Genomic DNA, 17,845 nt, shown 5'->3' with positions numbered 1-17,845 from the left:
CTCTTGACTAAGCTCAAGACATATGCAAATGAAGTAAAGCTTGAAAACAAAAAAAGCAAGCATCAAGCCTGCAGTTTCTCTTTTGCCATCAAATTGTGTCTTTGGGTATCCTTTTTGGCTTTAGAGGAGGAGCAGGCAAAATTGAGAGAAACACCTACATTTGTAGGTTATAATAACCTGTATTTGCCATAAACTGTTACTGGTAAGCATTTAATATATGGACATGACTTTTTTATTGCTGTGTCTACAAATTCGTCTAGGGCATCCTTAATTGATAGTGTTATACATTATACTTGCTTTTCACTGTTGTAAATTATTGTCTATAATCTCCTAGCAGAAGCCCAGAAGGACTTTCTGTTCATGGTTTCCCAGAGCAGTTCTTCAGATCTGACACTGTTTACTCATGGTTAGGATTATCTGGTACAATGTGTCTTGTGTAGGCTGGCTGATCATGCCAAAATTTGATTTTTCACTGTTGCTGCATGGATGCATGGCTATATCTTTAGTTTAACCTCATTTTACACTTGAACATGTTCCTTAAAATGTTTTCTATATAAATTATGCACAGATTCTTCCACTGCATGCAGAGGTCTGAGCCGGATTTTCTATATACTTTGTTCCATTCTCACCCATGTCTTCTTCAAGTGACAGTTTCTATGCATTCTCTAATGAAATAGCTGTGCCTAGGGCCTTAGGCAACTTTGTGTTTTTTCTTATTACATGAAAGGCTGTTTTTCATTGGATTGTTTTCATGCTGTAGAGGCACTGAGAAATGACCATGTGAATTTCCTCAACAGAGAGCATCATGGTCTAATTTAAACACTATTTTCCAGTGACATTCCACACTAGGCAAAACTTCATTGAATTTAGCAACTTCAGCAAACAAAACACAATATAAGAATTATATAAAGCTATTAGAAAACATCCAAAGGAGGGCTACAAAGATAGTGGAGGGTCTAGAGGGGAAGCCATATGCAGAGTGGCTGGGGTCACTTGGCTTGTTCAGCCTGGAGGAGACTGAGGGGACACCTCATCACAGTCTCGAGCTTCTTCACGAGTGGCAGCAGAGACACGGGTACTGATTGCTTCCCTATGGTGACCAGTGATAGCACCCGAGGGAACAGCATGAAGCTGTGTCAGGGGATGTTTAGGCTGCATACTGGGAAGAGGCTCTTCCCCGAGAGGGTGGTTTGGCAGTGGAACAGGCTCACCAGGGAAGTGCTCACAGCACCAGCGCTGAAGAGATGTTTGGTCAATGCTCTCGGGCACATGGTGTGATTCTTGGGGCTGTCTTGTGCAGAGTCAGGAGCTGGACTCCATCCTAGTGGGTCCCTTCCAACTCAGGATATTCTATGATTCTATGATTTTGTAACCAGTAGAGTTATAGTACGGTACCAACAGGCATTTTAGATGGATAAGACTCCCTGGCCGCAGAGCTACTAGGGCTTTTTTCCCTTCAATACAGCGAATGGCAGAGAAGAAACTGAGGAGCCTTTGAGTCCTTCGCATTGCCGGGCGGCCCCGCGCCGCAGGAGCACAGCGCGCTCGCCCCGTGCCTGGCCGCTTCCCTTTGCCCGGCAGCCGCGACGCCCCCGCGCTGCTCTGCAGGGGCACATGAGCGCAGCCGACCCGCAGCCGGTGCTCCGCCGGCCGCGCCCCGAGCGCCGCCCGCCCGCCCGCCGCACCAGGTAGGGGAGCGCGGCGCGGCCGCCGCACGCTCGGGAGCCGTCCCGCCCCCGCCCCAGTCCCTGGCCCCGGCCCCGGCCCCGGCCCCGGCCCCCGCCCCGGCCCCGCCGCTCACCCGCGCCCGCCGGGGAGGCATGAGCGACGGAGCGGCCGCTCCGCGCCGCGGGTGAGTGCGCGGCCCTGCGCGGGGCGCGGAGCGAGGGAGGGAGGGAGGAAAGGCAGGCGGCAGGCAGGAGACAGGCAGGAGACAGGCAGGAGACAGGCAGGCGGGCGGGGACAGCCCCCCAGACCAAAGATGACTTGATGGGAACGCTTCGGCGAGGGGGCTGCGCGGCCGCGGGAGGGGACTGCCCGGCGCCGGCAGGAGTGCGCAGCCAGGTGTGGGGCTCCGAGTTGTTGCCTCTCTCCTGCGTTTTGCACCCAGAGAGGGCAACCAGGCAGCGGCTGCCCCTTCCCGAAGGCACTAAGGGTGCCTATCGGTCGCTCTGGGGTTTTAACATCAGAGGTGCGAAGGGTACAGAGAGAAGAAAACGCCCTCTCTCTTTCCGCATGTTAAAACTTTGTTCTGTTGTCCACTTGCGGTACTGCAATGGAGAGTCGTGTGTGCAGAAAGCCCAGGCATCGCACAGCTAAAAAGTTGCGGTACTGAGCTCACGATGCTCCCCACCTCCTGTAGCCATCCATGCCAGTCGCTCATTAAACATCGTTTTGGAAAATGAGGCAAAATGGTTACAAGCAAGCCCTGCGACAGTGCATTTGTTTTGCAACAGTGGCCTGTCGCACTCCCCCCTCAAAGCTGGCCGGCAGGTGCCCGATGTGCATTCGAGCTCGAGCCGGCGGTGCCAGCTCAGGTCGGGCAGTGTGGGAGGTGGCTGCGGAGATGCCGCTGTAAATAGCCACTGCACGCACAGAACTCGTGGGTGACAGCAGTGTCGTGCGGAGTGGCTGGCCGCAAGCCTGCGTCCGGGATGCGTGCTCTGCTCCTTGAAATTATATTAGCTCGAAAACGAAGAATTTTTAAAATATTGTTTGACTTTTGTACCAAAGCCGTTGTTATGATTTATATTGTTATGCCTTTGAAGCCATAACCATGCCTGAAGCCCTGCTGGCAACGTGATCTGCAAAACCCACCTTGCATCCTATCAGACACAATTTATTGTGTAATCTTGTAGTCCAGACCAGAGAATTTCAAGTGTGGCCACATGTGAAATTAATGTGTGACCATAACAGGAAAGTGTGTTTCTGTTGTATTTTGGATTTATCTAAGGAAATCATGAACAACAACTACTCCAAGAAAAACTTTTTTGCAGCTTTGATGGCAAATCTTAGCTGCTGAGAGGTCCCATTTTAGTTTCAGACCTGTTACAGCCATCACTCTCTCTCATCTCCAGCCTTTAAATTTAACTGCATGCTGAACAAATAGTGCATGTTCAAGACGGTTTTGATTTCTAAGTTGCTGATTGCCTTTGGATTTAAGTGAAAACCTGAACTCAGGGCTCAAACACAGTATTAAGCTTTTATTAACATTCATGGGGGGTTTCGCTGTAGGGAGGAAAGGTGTGCAGTTTGAAAGAAAAATTTGACTCTGACAGCTGGGCATTTTGCTTGGTGTTGAAATCACAGAAAAACAGACTGCTTCAAAAAAACATGCATGGATTAAAAATAGATGTTTAGATCATTAATTGTCAATATGGCTGATGGAGTTCTATGTAGCATGATGTTCTAGAAAAGCAAAAATTTATGTTGATGAGCCAGCTTCTGTGTTTGAAGCTTTTGGCTTGCAAGTAGCATTTTTGCATTTTCAGGGCTGCAGATAAAATTGATGGAATTGACTGGATGTGCTCTCAGCAGGAGAAACAATATGAGATCTGTCCTTCATAAGTGGTAGCCTCCTTCCAGTCAGGCCCACCAGCAGTCCAGTAGAAGGTGTGATCTTCCACATGCATGTGCACACACACTCACTCTTAAGGTGATTTTCCAAGATATTCCATGACTAGTGAGGAGCCAACTGCATGATCTTAATGCAAAATACACCTTTTTCTGCCCACTTTCCGGGATGAAGGTGGGTAATTAATTTGCTGATCTCACTATTCTCTGAGTACAGAAAGAGATGGTCAGGCACACTTGAACAAAAACATCAGGAGTCACCACGCTTCTATAAGCCTTCATTCCCCTCATAGTGCCCTTGGTGGTCGGAAATTTTTCGAAACTCTTGAATATAACACCAGGGCTTGCACCAGGGAAATCTAGGTTGCATCCCAGCTGAGCTGAGGGATAAAAGAGTAGATAAGTGCTGCTTCCCTTGTCTGTGCACCCAGGTTTCTCTTCCATGGACTTCACTATATGTGTCATCTCTATCTTCACCTGGAACATGCCCAGGGAACTGGGAAAATGAGCTTTCCTCAGTATGGGTATAGCATCTGTGTCTTACTCAGGTCACTAAGATAAGTTATTAGTGAGGGTGCAGTAAGAGTATCAGAGGCAAGCCTTTAAGTTTCAGTGTGATTCTGGGCATAGGGTTCAAAGGTAAGAACAGCCAAATACCTGTGAGCTTCAGCTTTGAGGGAGGCAATGATTTTGGGTTCATTTTGTACAAAAATGGTTGGTCATTAACTGACTGTTAATATGAGATCTTACAAAAACATCTTTCCATTTGTCTTGAGTTCGACCTAAAATCAGAAGATTTGGGGTATTACTTTATTCTCTTTTGAGGTTCTGGCTTCACTTCTCTAGTAGAAAAAAACCCTCCCAAGTGTCTCAGATCACTTCACAAGCACTTTACAAGAGCCGTTTTTAGGAGAGAATGTAATTCTTGTTCTCATCTGAGATTCTAGAGAACTGAGATAGAGCTCAAAAGGCCTATCCAAAATACAGAGTAAATTAGCATAGGAAATGAGTCAGGCAAACAACTTATTTGCTCCAGTCACAGCATTAAATTGCTTTTCCCTAACTCACTGGAACTGTTAAGAAATTCATGGGCCATTCCTCTTGCAATGACTTGAAAAGGGCAGACATGCCTTTTATGCTTCTTTCTGATGTAACTGGTATTAAATATGCATTGTAGCTCAGTTACCTTAGATAACTGAGCATAAATTCATCCATCTTCCACTTGAAATTCTGTTCCCAAATGTAGCAGCTGTATAGTCTTCCTTTTGTTTTCTACTATTTGGATGTGTTGGATGTTTCTTGCTTTTGTTTTTAGAGAATAATCTTTTTAGCATTCCTTAGAAACTAATTAAAATGCTTCCCTTTTGGCTTTTTCTCCTAATTTATTAATACCACAAATAACTTTTCTTTGGTGACCCACTTTCATAGGTATCTGAACATCTAGCAAAATTGTAACTCATCAGGAAGGCAGTGTAGACTAATAAATAACATCTCCAGACAGGAAGAAAAGCCAAGACACTTCTTTCTTTGCCGTGCAGAGTTTTACACACCACACATACAGAAAATATTGCTCTATTCCCCGGCTCAATCCAATGCCTTTAGCCCAAAAAAAAGTACTTTATTGATTACATGATTGATTTAAAGGTCAGAATGTAGGATTGCATCTATTCTCCTGCCTGAATTCAATTTTCACCCAATATCCACAGTGAAGAAACTGCTCTTTGCATAAATATAAATTGAAATATTGGTCTGTGTGAGTGTTCAAGCAAATAAACTTTCTCTTCTGGCTCCCAGGGCAACTCCTCAATACAATGCTGTCATCAAAACCACTAGGCTTTGACTAAGACACTGCTTTTTACTGAATTATCTTACCTGCTTTGTGAAAAATACAGATTTGCATAGAAAAAGAGGATACTCACTGATTTAATGAACATAATGATCAACAGGCCACTGGAAGTGGTAGATCTATACAGCTTCTAAATCAGAGGCTAGCTAGCATAGAAGAATACACTTTGTTTAATAATCATTCAAAATACACAGACGTGGCTTTTTGGGAGCTGAAATTATACAGAGCTACCACAAGGAGTTATTAATTGCCCTGTGTCCTGCAGACATTCCAGTGTTGGGCATGTTTTAAGGACAGTCTGCTCTAAGAGTGTAGCCTATGGTTGTCCCAGCCCAAGGATACTCAGTGTTGCTGCCTTCTCTCTGAAGTCTGCTGAAGAGCAACCCCTAACAGGAGAGCATAAGGTGTATTTGGTGATTTCTGATGAAGATTTGCTTTCCTTTTCAGTAAGTGTGGACGTCTCTGTAAGTGTGAGAGAATTATGGTGGCATTTAAAGGAGTCTGGACTCAGCCCTTCTGGAAAGCCGTTTCAGCAGAATTTTTGGCCATGCTCATTTTTGTCCTCCTCAGCCTCGGCTCCACGATCAACTGGGGTGGAGCAGAGAAGCCCCTGCCTGTAGACATGGTCCTTATCTCCCTCTGCTTTGGACTCAGCATTGCCACCATGGTGCAGTGCTTTGGACACATCAGCGGAGGCCACATCAACCCTGCTGTGACCGTGGCAATGGTCTGCACGAGGAAGATCAGCCTGGCCAAGTCCGTCTTCTACATTCTTGCCCAGTGCCTGGGAGCCATCGTGGGCGCAGGCATCCTTTACCTTGTCACACCACCCAGCGTGGTGGGAGGCCTGGGAGTCACTGCGGTAATCACTTCTCCTCTGCCTCTTGAGCTAGGCTAGCTTAGACCCCGAGAAAACAGAATCAGTGCCACACAGAATGGGGAGAGCTCAGGTACAGATTTTTAACAGCTTGCTGGTTTATTTGCAACATCTAGACAGGGCTTAAAGCTCTCCTTAGGATGAGTTTATGCAGTGTAACAGCTCTAGCTGTTCTTTTCGTAGAAGCTCTCTTTCCTAGAACTTCCCCAAATCTGATGACAGCAGGTAGTGTTAATTTACATACAAAATTTAAATAATATATGCATGAAATGCCATTTTTATATGGTCTGGGGAGGGGGGAAATTAATTCCATGCTATTATGATAGGGATTAAAAAAACATCAATTTAAAATGACATACTTTTGAAATAGATTGTGGCTTAGATTTCAGCTTTGTTCTAAACTAATAAGGAATGCCATCAGTTAGCCCTGTTGCAGGACTTATTAAAAATGCACTTGAGCCACACACTGCTTAATTTTTAATTGAAATTTAAATTAATTAAGTCAGGGCTAATTAATGAATTTATAATTGAATAGTAAATTACAGTGCTCCCAAGGAAAAAAATGGTGAAAGGGAAGTGCAGCATTTGCAAATCCCTGTGTAAAAATAAACTACACTTCGGCAGTCCAACTTTGAAGTTACAGTTGGATATTACTGTTAAGCCTTCTATTCTCAGTCCAGCAGTGATTTTCCATGGTTCTCAAAATAAAAAACCATTTTAAATTAAAAAAAAAATAAAGGGAGAAGAGTGAAGAGGGGGGAATCTGTACCTCTAAAAGTTCACTGCTGACTTTCATTTTGTAGTATTTAAAAATACCATTCATTGAAATACAATTTATGTATGTGATGGTTTTCTGATTTACAAAATCACCTTTTCTTCATTTCTGGTGTTTCTTTCCCTTCTTCCAGGTACACAGAGATCTTTCTGCTGGGCATGGTCTCCTGGTGGAGTTGATAATTACATTCCAGCTGGTTTTTACTATTTTTGCTAGCTGTGATTCAAAACGAAGTGATGTCACTGGTTCAGTAGCTTTAGCAATTGGATTTTCTGTTGCAATTGGACATTTATTTGCTGTAAGTTAATGGTTTCTCTTTAAAAAATAGATCCCTTTACTCTTTATGACTACTTCAGAAGTAAATGGAAACTTTTGTGACCTTTAGAGCAGTTACAGCTATATAGCTGCTGTATTCTATATGGATCCATGCCAAAGCCCTTTGGAGTCTCAGGAGTGTCCCCTTGGGTAGGGTGTTGCACCAGAATTTTCTGGCTGTTCATGTGATGACTTTGTTAACACTGTGTTAAGGCTCAGGAGAGTGATGATAGCTGCTGTAAAGAGGAGGAGCCATACAAAACCAGGGTGTCCCATAGAAATCAGATCACTGCCTTCCAGACTTTAATAACAGGCAACATTTCCTCTCTGCTTTAGATCAATTACACCGGTGCCAGTATGAACCCAGCTCGATCATTTGGACCTGCTGTCATTATGGGCAGATGGGAAAACCAATGGGTAACTCTCCTTTCATACTTCCTTCACCGTCGCGACAAACAGTGATCAGGACTTCTTATACATCATTCACTTTCAGTTCTCTCTCCTGTCACATCCCATAGTGACCATCCCCGAGGAAGACAGGCCCTGACCTGCCCCAAGCTTAGGCATCATCATGCTCCTCACCTGAGACTGCAGTGCAGCATGCAGCATGTTGGAATAGTACCTTACTATTCAGGGGCCATTTGGTAGAGGTAGTAGCTGCAGTAGAAAGGAAATCATATGGAAAGTTCAAAACAAAAACAAAGAAACACAGTGAGACTGAAAGAACTGAACTGCTGGAAAGAAAAATCCTCCAAGGCAGATTGCAAACCCTGCTGGTCATGCTGGTGAGGAGTTATGGAAGTAATTCTGTCAACTTCACGTTTCACCTGGTTCTGCAGCAAACTGGGGCAGATGTATAAAATGAGAACAGGGACCCACTGTGATCTGGCTCCTGGGGGAGAACCTGCCTTGGCAATTGCCTGCAGTGAGAGATGAAGGAGTTGCAGTCTGGAATTTGCAGACCAGGCCAGATGTTACCTGCTTCAGTTAAAAGTGTCAGCTTAGCCAGGAGCAGTTGTGCAGGAAACAATGTTATAAACAGGCTATGAATGATGCAGTAAATTTTTATAGCATCCCACAACCCAACTTACAAAAAAACAATTCACATTTTATAAGGGAGAGATGGATCACTGCTCAGCCTCACCTAATTATAGACAGGGAAATCACTTCTAGGGACACTTTCAGTGCTAACTGGAAGAGTTGCGTATTACAGTGCATATAAGGATTTTCTTGATTTTTAAAGTATGAAGCCCACATTGCTCCCGCTGCAGCTAATAATAGAAATAGCATTGTCTTCAGGGCCTAAGGCTTCAATTCTGCAAACATGATACCATGTGTAACTTTGTTCCCAAGAGTTATCCTATTGAGGCAGATTTACCCAGTTACCAGTGAAGGCTTGCTCATATGAAAAACTGCTGTAGTTTTTCACAAGATTAATTATCCATACTCTGAGGAAGCCTGTAATTTATAACTAAAGCTATAAACAATAAACAAATGTACCATGGAGAAACTAGCAGGAGAAGCTTAGTTACTGTCCTGGCCACTTGGAAAGACAGCCTTTTCTCCTCCTCCAGAGCAGTGACATTGGCATGCCATTGACAGGAGCCTGTGGGCTTTGGCACCTATTAATGTTACTGCAGTGCTGCCTGCCATGATGAAATAGATAGGTACCTACAAAGTTGTGTTATGTCCATTTTATTTGCTTATTCAAATTAGATTATCAGACTGCCTGTTGTGGTTGACTGCCTGTTGTATTCTGTAGGATTCAATGCCAAATTCAAAGTATTTTGGAAACATGAGTCTGAAATACCAAAGCAGAACTGTTTGTGTGTACACTAGGAAGGGTTTTGTTTCCTTGAAAGTTCATTTTCATCTTGGTTCAAAATGTAGAAAGAAAATCACTTTTCTAGGTTAGTGTTTCCTTTGTGTGTCTTCTTGCAAACAGTCAGTATTTGTGATCTACAGCTGTCAATGAGCGACGAAAAGTTTAGAGGAGGCCTCCTGTAAATAGATAGATCTATAAAACTTGACAAAATTATTTCACTTTGAAGAAGTGGGCCTGCTTGTCAATCTCCTTACTGCTGCTAATTTAAAAGTTTAATGCCTGGGGTTTTTCCCACCTCTTTTTTTGCAGGTGTACTGGGTGGGACCGATAATCGGAGCAGTCCTTGCGGGTGCTCTGTATGAGTACGTCTATTGCCCAGACGTTGAACTCAAGCGCCGCTTCAAAGACGTCTTCGGTAAGGCCACCCAGCCTTCCAAGGGGAAGTACATCGAGGTGGACGACAACAGGAGCCACGTAGAGACCGATGACCTGATCCTGAAGCCTGGCATAGTTCATGTGATTGATATTGACAGGGGCGAGGACAAGAAGGGAAGAGATCCATCCAGCGAGGTGTTGTCTTCCGTATGACTAGCAAGGAGCACTGAAAGCAGAGAGCAGCCTGCTAGCACGTCCACAGATATCCTTCCACCCATTAAAGAAACAGATCTCCTCTAGACTGAGCATCTTCCACTTCTTGAAAGGTATGGTGTGGGCAGCTGCATGGAGTGGTGTCACCAAACCATATGCCTGCTCAGTTGGAAGATTAGGACTTCGCTATAATTAGGATTCCCCATCTATTATTCCAAATTTAGACTTGTTCCTCGTATTTTCCTTTACTTCCTTCTGGAGCAACCCCAAAGTCAAAAAAAGAGATGAAAGCATTCTCCTTTAATACATCAGTCAATAATGAGATGAAGATAGAGATGTGTAGCATTCAGATTGACAGTTAAGACATATCAGGAAATGCCTATAGACATGAAGACCTACTTATCAGATTGTTCTTCTGACACTTAATTGGCTGTTGTCAGCTCTGATTATAACATCTTACCCACAAAGCGTTCTCTGCGAGGTTCAGAGACAGCACCAGCACTATTTAAGAGTTTTATCCACAGTCAAGCAAAGGAGTATTGTTTCCACTCATGTACATCACTACTGCCTTGCAAACTACCTCTGAAAAAATGATACTTTAACAGGCTTTTAAAAAGTATTCTGTCAACCCATCAAATTTCACTCACGTGATTTGCCGTATAAATACATTACCTTCATCCCCAAGAGTAAATGTGCTGAAATGGAATGTTGAATTGTACAGTAATAAGGCTGCAAAACAGTTGATAGTACTTCATGCTCCCTCTTGTCATTGTCTATCTGGTGAAACATTCTCCTGGGGTTTGACTATTGACCATTTAGTGTTAGCAGACTCTCAAGGTCATGCAAAGAATATAAAGGCTTTCCTGTTACTTAATAACTCAAATAAGAGATATCAGAAGAAAAGAAGGCATATCTGTTTTCAGTGCACTTGTTTGAATACACATTTCTGTGCTAATTTATGTAAACTAAAGGTTTAAATTACTTACCTATTTTCTTATGAGATGGTTTGAGATAGGGTTTTTTTAATTTATTAGTAATGTAGAGGAGTTTCAACTTTTAACTGTATTGAGACACTGATTGAGAAATATTTTTTTATAACAGGTGATAAAAATATGACTGCTTCTGGCTTTTTGTTGTAACTGATGCCTAACTATTTGAACAGCATCCCTGCTTGTTCCAGTGTTCATATAGTCATAAACTACACCTCTGGCAAAGGTTTCTTTATCTGTTGTTAGAAAAAGGTTCAAGTGCTTGCAGGGTGTTTTAGGGGGAAAAGGACATGAAATATGTTTGATAAACAGTCTTTCCCCTATAGAAGTATTTTGCAAGACATAATCACCCCAGCAGAACATTTCTGTAAAGCTGTTACTGACTTACTGCTTTTGTTTCTGATCAGTGGCTTTGAGTTTTACAATATGCAGCTGCAGAGCAGTCAGGAGCATGGTATTATTACTGTAATTATGTAGTTTTTATTTTTAAATTGAAAATCTACCCCTGCTTATTTTGCAATGGAGGAAAAAAAGTATTAGTCCTGACTGTGGGCTGTATTAGCCTCGTCTGTTCTTTGACATACTCTACATGCAATCTTTATTACAGGGAATTAGATGTTTCTAATGAGATAATAAACCACTACAACCCTCAAATCTATGCACTATGATCCAATGGCAGTTCCAGTATCCCAGCTTGCAGCACTGTATAATCCCAGCATGTCCTTTTTCAAGTTTCACATTCTTTTTGTCTTAAACCCTGTTACTGTGGCACAAGTTCCCTGCACTGAGCATGAGATTCATGACTCCTTCATGCATTGGCAGATGGACCATGACCTCTCCCCTGCTGCACCCAGGCACAGCAGGTAGCACACAGGGGCACAGAACAGGGCTTCCTCGTGTCACCCAGGGACAGCCCCACTCCTGACACATGAGCCCTCCCACCAGACGCTCCCTGTCACGTACCTGTTGCAGCGTTGCAGCAGGAGTCTGGTGAAACAGCTGATATCTGTCCTTGGCTCTGCCTCAACAGTGGCAGCATCACAGTTCAAGGGCAGGAGCATGGCTGGGGGCCTGCAATAGACAAATCTGCAGATAAGAGCTCCTTCCCACAGCAAGGACTAAATCTCCCAAGGAAGGGCAACACAGGCATGGTGTTAGACCTCTGCTCAGATGGATAAATACCATGATAAAGAGATTCAGTGAGAAAGATCAAAACTTGTTGGGAGATTTGTCTAGGCACTTAGTTGGGCATTATTTTTAATATATAGTTCCAATCCTGTATTTGTTAAATGGATGCTTTGGTTAAACCTTTGGCATGGCTTGAAAAGGTAAAGAGTAACACACGTAGAATTGGTGGATTTTTAAGCAAAGGTTTGCTTTTTTTGTATTTAAAGACACCCCTTAATTTGTGAATTTTGCATGTTACTGTGTTATTTAAGTAGGAAGCTGTGATTTGTTTTATGCTTAAGGGTCCTTTACACAAATGGTTTGATGTGTGCTTTCCTCACCCAGCCCGATTCTGCTGCTGAGGTGAGCATAAATGTGAGCATAGCACCAGCCACCTCTGTTAGGAGGATCTTTTTCCTGAAACACTTTGTATTAATGAAGTGTGGCAAACACTCAGAACCAGTCCCAGAATCAGCAGAACTCCTTATTGAGGATAAGATCTGAGACTTCTGAAAAGATCAGGGAAGAAAAGGGAAGCTAAAATAGAGACCACCAGACAATAAAGGTTGATGCCATGCCATTAGACATTAGCCAGAAAGCAGTGTGTGGTAGGTCTGCTCCTGATCCCACAGACTGAGACTCATGGGGGAATTTGTCATCGACTACAGTGGCAATAATCCTGAGCTTTTTTGGGGGCCCGATGGCTTCTCTCACAGACTTCACTGTGTTTTTTCTAAAATCAGAGGCTTTCAGCAAGATACTTAATTTTGAAAGAAGATGTATTCAACTTGAGGTTTATGACCCACCCTAAAGTAAATCCTCAAGTGTGGCTGTAATCACAGGCAGTTCTGCCCCACCACAAGAGATCATTCATATAAGGGAACATCAGTCTTCAGCATCTATTAGGACTTGGTTTAGCACAGGGATATGTGCTCCTTTAAGCTGTTTTGCAATGGTGTCATCACTGTACAATAGTCACATTTGATTAAATAATAGACTAGCATGACCTTTTTATGGATTTGAAATACTTTTGCTTTAGTAATTTTTTAAGATATGTACTTTGATCCTGTTTGAGTGAGATTTGTGTTCTAAAGCTCTTCAGCTCTATATTGCACCTCATAACATACTTGGTGTCCTCTTAAAACTTTTCTTGCTTTTGGTGGGAAATGGTTTTTTGTTGTCACAGGAAGTCTGCCAGGTCTGTCATCATTTTGGGGCCCCAAAAAATTGGATGAGTCTCACTCCTCCATGATGGCACAATTGTTTTCAATGCTGTATTTGCACTTTAACAATCACCTTCATAATATTAAGTCCCTGGGTTTCAGAAAATAAAGCATGGAAGCTAAGGGTGATTCCATTGAAGCACACAGATACCTTTTCGATTGTGTGTACTCTGTGGAGTTCATCACCCAAATTCTAACTATTCTCAGGAAAAAAAAATAAAAAGAAACCCTACAGCATACAAGTTGTCATCATAACCCTTCTGTTGAAGTGATCCACCTTTCAGTGGAAGTGAAGGAGTGAGATTCATCTCACGCAGTGTTTAGGCTTGTCACGTGTATTTGCATATCAGATTTTCAAAATGTGCTCTATTTCTGAATATTAAAAATTGCCATAGTATGTGCTTAGAAATCTAGGTGGCCATCTACCTTTCTAGTACTTGATGGCAGAGCAGTTGCTGCTGTGCTCTGAAACATCTTATCTGCTGTCTGTGCAACACCTTCAGGATATTATACACCATCCAATATTTTAATCTAATTAAAATATGTGAGAATTTACATTGTGAGTCTTTCTATTCAAGGTGAGAGGTGAAAACACCATGCACAATTTTTTGTATCTCAATTCAGCCTGTGTGTAACTGAGTTTTTCAAGGACTTTCTAAGTAGACAATATGTAAATATAGACTGAAGGATTTGCTACCCACTTATATGATCTAAGTCACCCTGTTGCAGTCTGAAATTCAGGACAAATGAGGTAAAACAAACTGTGTACATGGATTTTTCCACAAGACTGCTTGTTGTTTAAATGCTTAGTCACCATGATATCAGAACTAATGTAATAGGACTTAAAATTTCCGTGTATAATATTTGGAATAATCTACTGAAAAATACACTATAAAATAATAATACATGATTATCTGGTTCCCACATGTATTCTACTGTATCTCACACTACTGTTGGAAATAAACATGTGTCAAAAAAAAAAAAAAAGAAAAGGCATCTTGTGATTATTGGAAACATTTCATCATCCTAAGCTCGGGACTGAAATAGAAGGAAAACCCTTGAATCCAACCCAGAGAACATGTCTAAGAGGAGCCTGGAAGTGTGCACAACAGAGAATGAATTATTTACTGTGGAAAAATATTCATCAGAGAAGAGAGGTGCTTGTGCAAGAGATTTAATATCTTTAAGGAAATGAGCTAAACCAGTTAAAGCAAAAATTATGCTGGTATGTTGTTATGGTTTAAGCCCAGCTGGCAATTAAGTACCACACAGCCACTCGCTCACCTCCTCCACTCCTAGCCCAGTGGAATGGGGAGGAGAATCAAAACTAAAACTTGTAGGTTGAGATAAGAGCAGTTTAATAAAAAACCCCGCAACATCGGTGGGTTATCAACATTATTCTCATACTAAATCCAAAAACACCGCACACACCAACTATTGAGAAGTACCAACTACTCTATCCCAGCTGAAACCAGGTCATATATGTACATCACTGATTTTGCCAGATGGTTTAAAAACTCATAGGACTAGTGGAGAGCTAAGGTTTTGAAAAGTGATAGAAATTATACTGGCACTTCAGACCCCTTTCACTAAAACGCAGCTTGTGAGACCAAGCTCCCACAAGGAACTTCAGCAATGAAAATCAGATCCTGTGGCATTTACATTTCTAGTTGTCTAGCTCTTTGCTTGGAATGCAAAGTTTAGCTCCTATGACATTAATGGAAGTAAATTAGGATCCTGAAGATGACTAATATGAAAGCACATCACCTGGGATAGTGCCTAATCAGTTGGAACAGCTCACACCTGAAATTTACCCCTTGCAGTGCTTCATCTCTTGCCTTCAGCTTCTTCAAGCCCCAGAGGCACCTCACAAGAGGCTTAGGGGAGCGTGTGTCTGTGTGTGTTGCATATAACTTAATACACACGTGATTTGTGCCTTACTGAAACAGGTTCCCACGGGAATTTAGGCAGAACTAGTGAAAGTGTTTTGGTGTCACAATCACATCAGGAAGGAGGCACTCTGACATCTTGAAACATGCACAAAACAGCAATATAGGTGTCTGGAGAGTTACAAAGACAAACACATAGTGATGGAGCTGTCTGCAGTGTTAAGATGAAGAGGAGTGCTGGGAAGAACAGAAAAGCAACCATGTGGGCAAGGGAGATCTTGATAGCACACCTCTTACCCAGGGGTTACTGGCACTGTGGTATCAGGGGATTAAAACATGGTCCCCATTGTATGAGAATGTGAATGAGGCTTCTGAATCTCATCTGAGCCATCCAATGGGAGAGGCTGAGCCGTGCTGGGTGAGTGATGTCCTTAGTCTAGGCTTCAGCGGCGGCGCTGGCTGCAGCAGCAACAGCTACAAACAGCAAATGTCACCCAGTCGTCTGCTTAAAAAAAGAAGAGAGTAGGTACTTCAAATATCAGCTTCCTTTTAAACTCTCATTTGGCTTTAGACTCCTTTATCTGTTGTAGATTGTAGTGTATTGCAAACGTTATACACTGCTTTATTTATATCAGACTGATAACCATTATCTTGGCTATTAATTTCTTTTGACCTTTCTTGCCTCATTAGGAAAACAATTCTTATAAGTACAAAAACTTGTGGCATAATCCCACTAAAAAAGCTATTATAATGTTCTTTGGAAAGGCAAAAGAAGCTTCTATTATTTGTCTCTCACCTTGCCATGTGGGTTGGGGAGAGGCAAGGGCTTTCTGTAGGTGTGCCTGGCAAAAAGAGTTCCCACCTGCTATTCTCCCCTCATGCACAGCGATGACCTTCCTGTGAGGTTTCATCCTTATTTCCCTTTTGATGTGAATCTTCATAAAAACCTCTGGAATGCAGAGTATGCCTAGAGTTTATTAATAGACATGTGTCTATTAAAATGTGCACATATGTGCATATGTGTGCACATGCCTGTGTGTGAAAGGTGCAGGGAGGCAAAACATGGCACAGCCACAGTGTTTACCTCTTCCCAGCAGTGGACAAGATCAGTGGGCCATTTGAGACTGCTGCATGCCCTGCTGGGATCCTAATGACTTGGTCATTTATTTCCATGTATTTCTGAGTCATATGGCTTTCAGCTTGAAATGGGGTCATGGCCATCTTCTGCCATGGAGCCAATTGGGTTCTGCTGCTCTTCCTCCCAAAGTTCGTTTGCCACAAGCCTTTCTTTCCCCACATTTCAACCATTTTAAAATTTATTACCTTAGACACTTTGGAACTTTATAGCATGGGAAATATTTTACCATTATTCCACTATACCTTAGGGTTAACTCCATTTATTCTGTGGGAATTGTTTCTTTATTTTAGAACAGCAAATCTCAGGGCATTGGAGAGTCATTCATTTTTCCTCAAAAATTTCCTTTGAGAGTTCCTAGTGATATCTCTGACATTCTGTTCCAGTACTTAATTATTTCCGTTTGCATGCTATCTCAGCGCCTAGCTGCCTTGTGGTCCCATATTCAGACAGGAATGCATGCATATTTTGTTTTGGTTTGCCTTTCCAGCTGAATGAGCTCATCAGAGCTGGAATGAGATGGTTTAGTCTCTAGATCCCCCTTCTGTGAGCTTCTTCAAGCTGCTTCTTTGGACCTGGGGCCACTTTTTCTAGTCAGCAGCAGAGTTACCCCAGAGCGGGGGCATTTCATCTGCTTTGGCTTGCCAGAGCTGTGCAGTACATAGGCTAAATCCTGCCTTGACTTCCAGAAGAGATGAAGTAGGTTTGCACCAGCCAAACCCAGTCTTAGACAATTGCAGCAGAGCAAACGGTGTCCCAGCAAAGAAGTAATCAGTTTTGAAAAGATGGGATTTGGGCTTGTGGCCAGTCCCTGGGCTCTGATTTGCAAGAAAAACATCAATAGGAAAACTGGAACAATGGCTGATTGTCCCTGTAAGTTCTGAACATATGTGCATGAATATCCAGTAAGAAAAAGCCTAATGCTTCATGATTAAAGATGACAGGGCAGGGACAAAATGAACTCTGGAGATCAGGAAGATGTACATAGATGTTGGACTCTGCTGTTGTTTGCCCACAGGTATTGCTCCAGAGAAACAGCTGCACAGCATCTTCTTAGGGCTGAGTCAGACCAGCTGTACAGGGTAGGATGCACACAAACACAAATGTTTCAGACACAAGGCTTTTTTGTTTTTCTCCCTCCTTCCACAGCTGCCCAGCATACTTCAGATTTACTGGAGGCAAACATTGCCAGGGCATGAATGCAGAAGCTTTTCTAGCCTCAAGACTAAGATGTGAGAATAAAGCTTTGTGTCCTCCAACCTTTTAGCTTTGAAAAAGCCCAATAAATGCCATGGAGGAAGCTTTAACAAAAGAAGTCAAAAAGTCCATCTGGATCCCTCTGCATCCTAGTCATTCCTAGAGCTACCCCTAGAGAAGCGATCCATAGGTTAATTTATCACTGTGTAAATAAAATATCCCCCCAACTTCTTTTACCACTAGCCTTTCTGAGTTAAAATAAATATGCTTTGGTAGAACACAGCTGAAGAGCATCTAAGTTTTATATATAGCAGCTATTGCTATTGTGTCTGAGTAGTGAGGAAAAGGTCAAGGCACAATTATTTTGTTATCCCCCTAGTAAGAAAAATTGTTCTCTGTGTTGGGGGGTTTTGGGAGGAGGGGGCAGTTTGGTTATTTTTCTTCTT

The 17,845-nt window shown here is 42.7% G+C and overlaps 1 protein-coding gene across 4 annotated transcripts; it reads left to right on the top strand.

Annotated features, from left to right (window-relative positions):
• The first annotated feature begins 1,166 nt into the window (after nt 1-1,166).
• Nucleotides 1,167-14,149, top strand: AQP4 (aquaporin 4). 4 transcript variants are annotated; one of them, XM_039549543.1, is made up of 5 exons: nt 1,176-1,688; nt 5,867-6,281; nt 7,205-7,369; nt 7,723-7,803; nt 9,521-14,149. In XM_039549543.1, the coding sequence occupies exons 1-5, from the start codon at nt 1,615-1,617 to the stop codon at nt 9,797-9,799; spliced, it is 1,014 nt and encodes a 337-aa protein (XP_039405477.1). In that variant the 5' UTR covers nt 1,176-1,614; the 3' UTR covers nt 9,800-14,149. The 4 variants fall into 4 exon arrangements, with proteins under 4 accessions (XP_039405479.1, XP_039405477.1, XP_039405478.1 ...); XM_039549544.1 differs by lacking the exon at nt 1,176-1,688 and adding an exon at nt 1,778-1,852; XM_039549545.1 differs by lacking the exon at nt 7,205-7,369 and having other exon boundaries at nt 1,167-1,688.
• The last annotated feature ends 3,696 nt before the right edge of the window (nt 14,150-17,845 follow it).

The sequence above is a fragment of the Corvus cornix genome, chromosome 2, assembly GCF_000738735.6.
Source record: "Corvus cornix cornix isolate S_Up_H32 chromosome 2, ASM73873v5, whole genome shotgun sequence".
Classification (NCBI taxonomy): Eukaryota; Metazoa; Chordata; class Aves; order Passeriformes; family Corvidae; genus Corvus; species Corvus cornix.
This window is presented reverse-complemented; position numbering and strand designations above follow the sequence as displayed.

What these genes read in the sequence shown, in the direction of transcription:
- AQP4 (XM_039549543.1), top strand. Translation starts at nt 1,615, where the DNA reads ATGAGCGCAGCCGACCCGCAGCCGGTGCTCCGCCGGCCGCGCCCCGAG. An exon ending in CCGCCCGCCCGCCGCACCAG is followed by an intron (nt 1,689 to 5,866) that starts GTAGGGGAGCGC and finishes TTTCCTTTTCAG; the next exon opens with TAAGTGTGGACGTCTCTGTA. An exon ending in CAATTGGACATTTATTTGCT is followed by an intron (nt 7,370 to 7,722) that starts GTAAGTTAATGG and finishes TCTCTGCTTTAG; the next exon opens with ATCAATTACACCGGTGCCAG.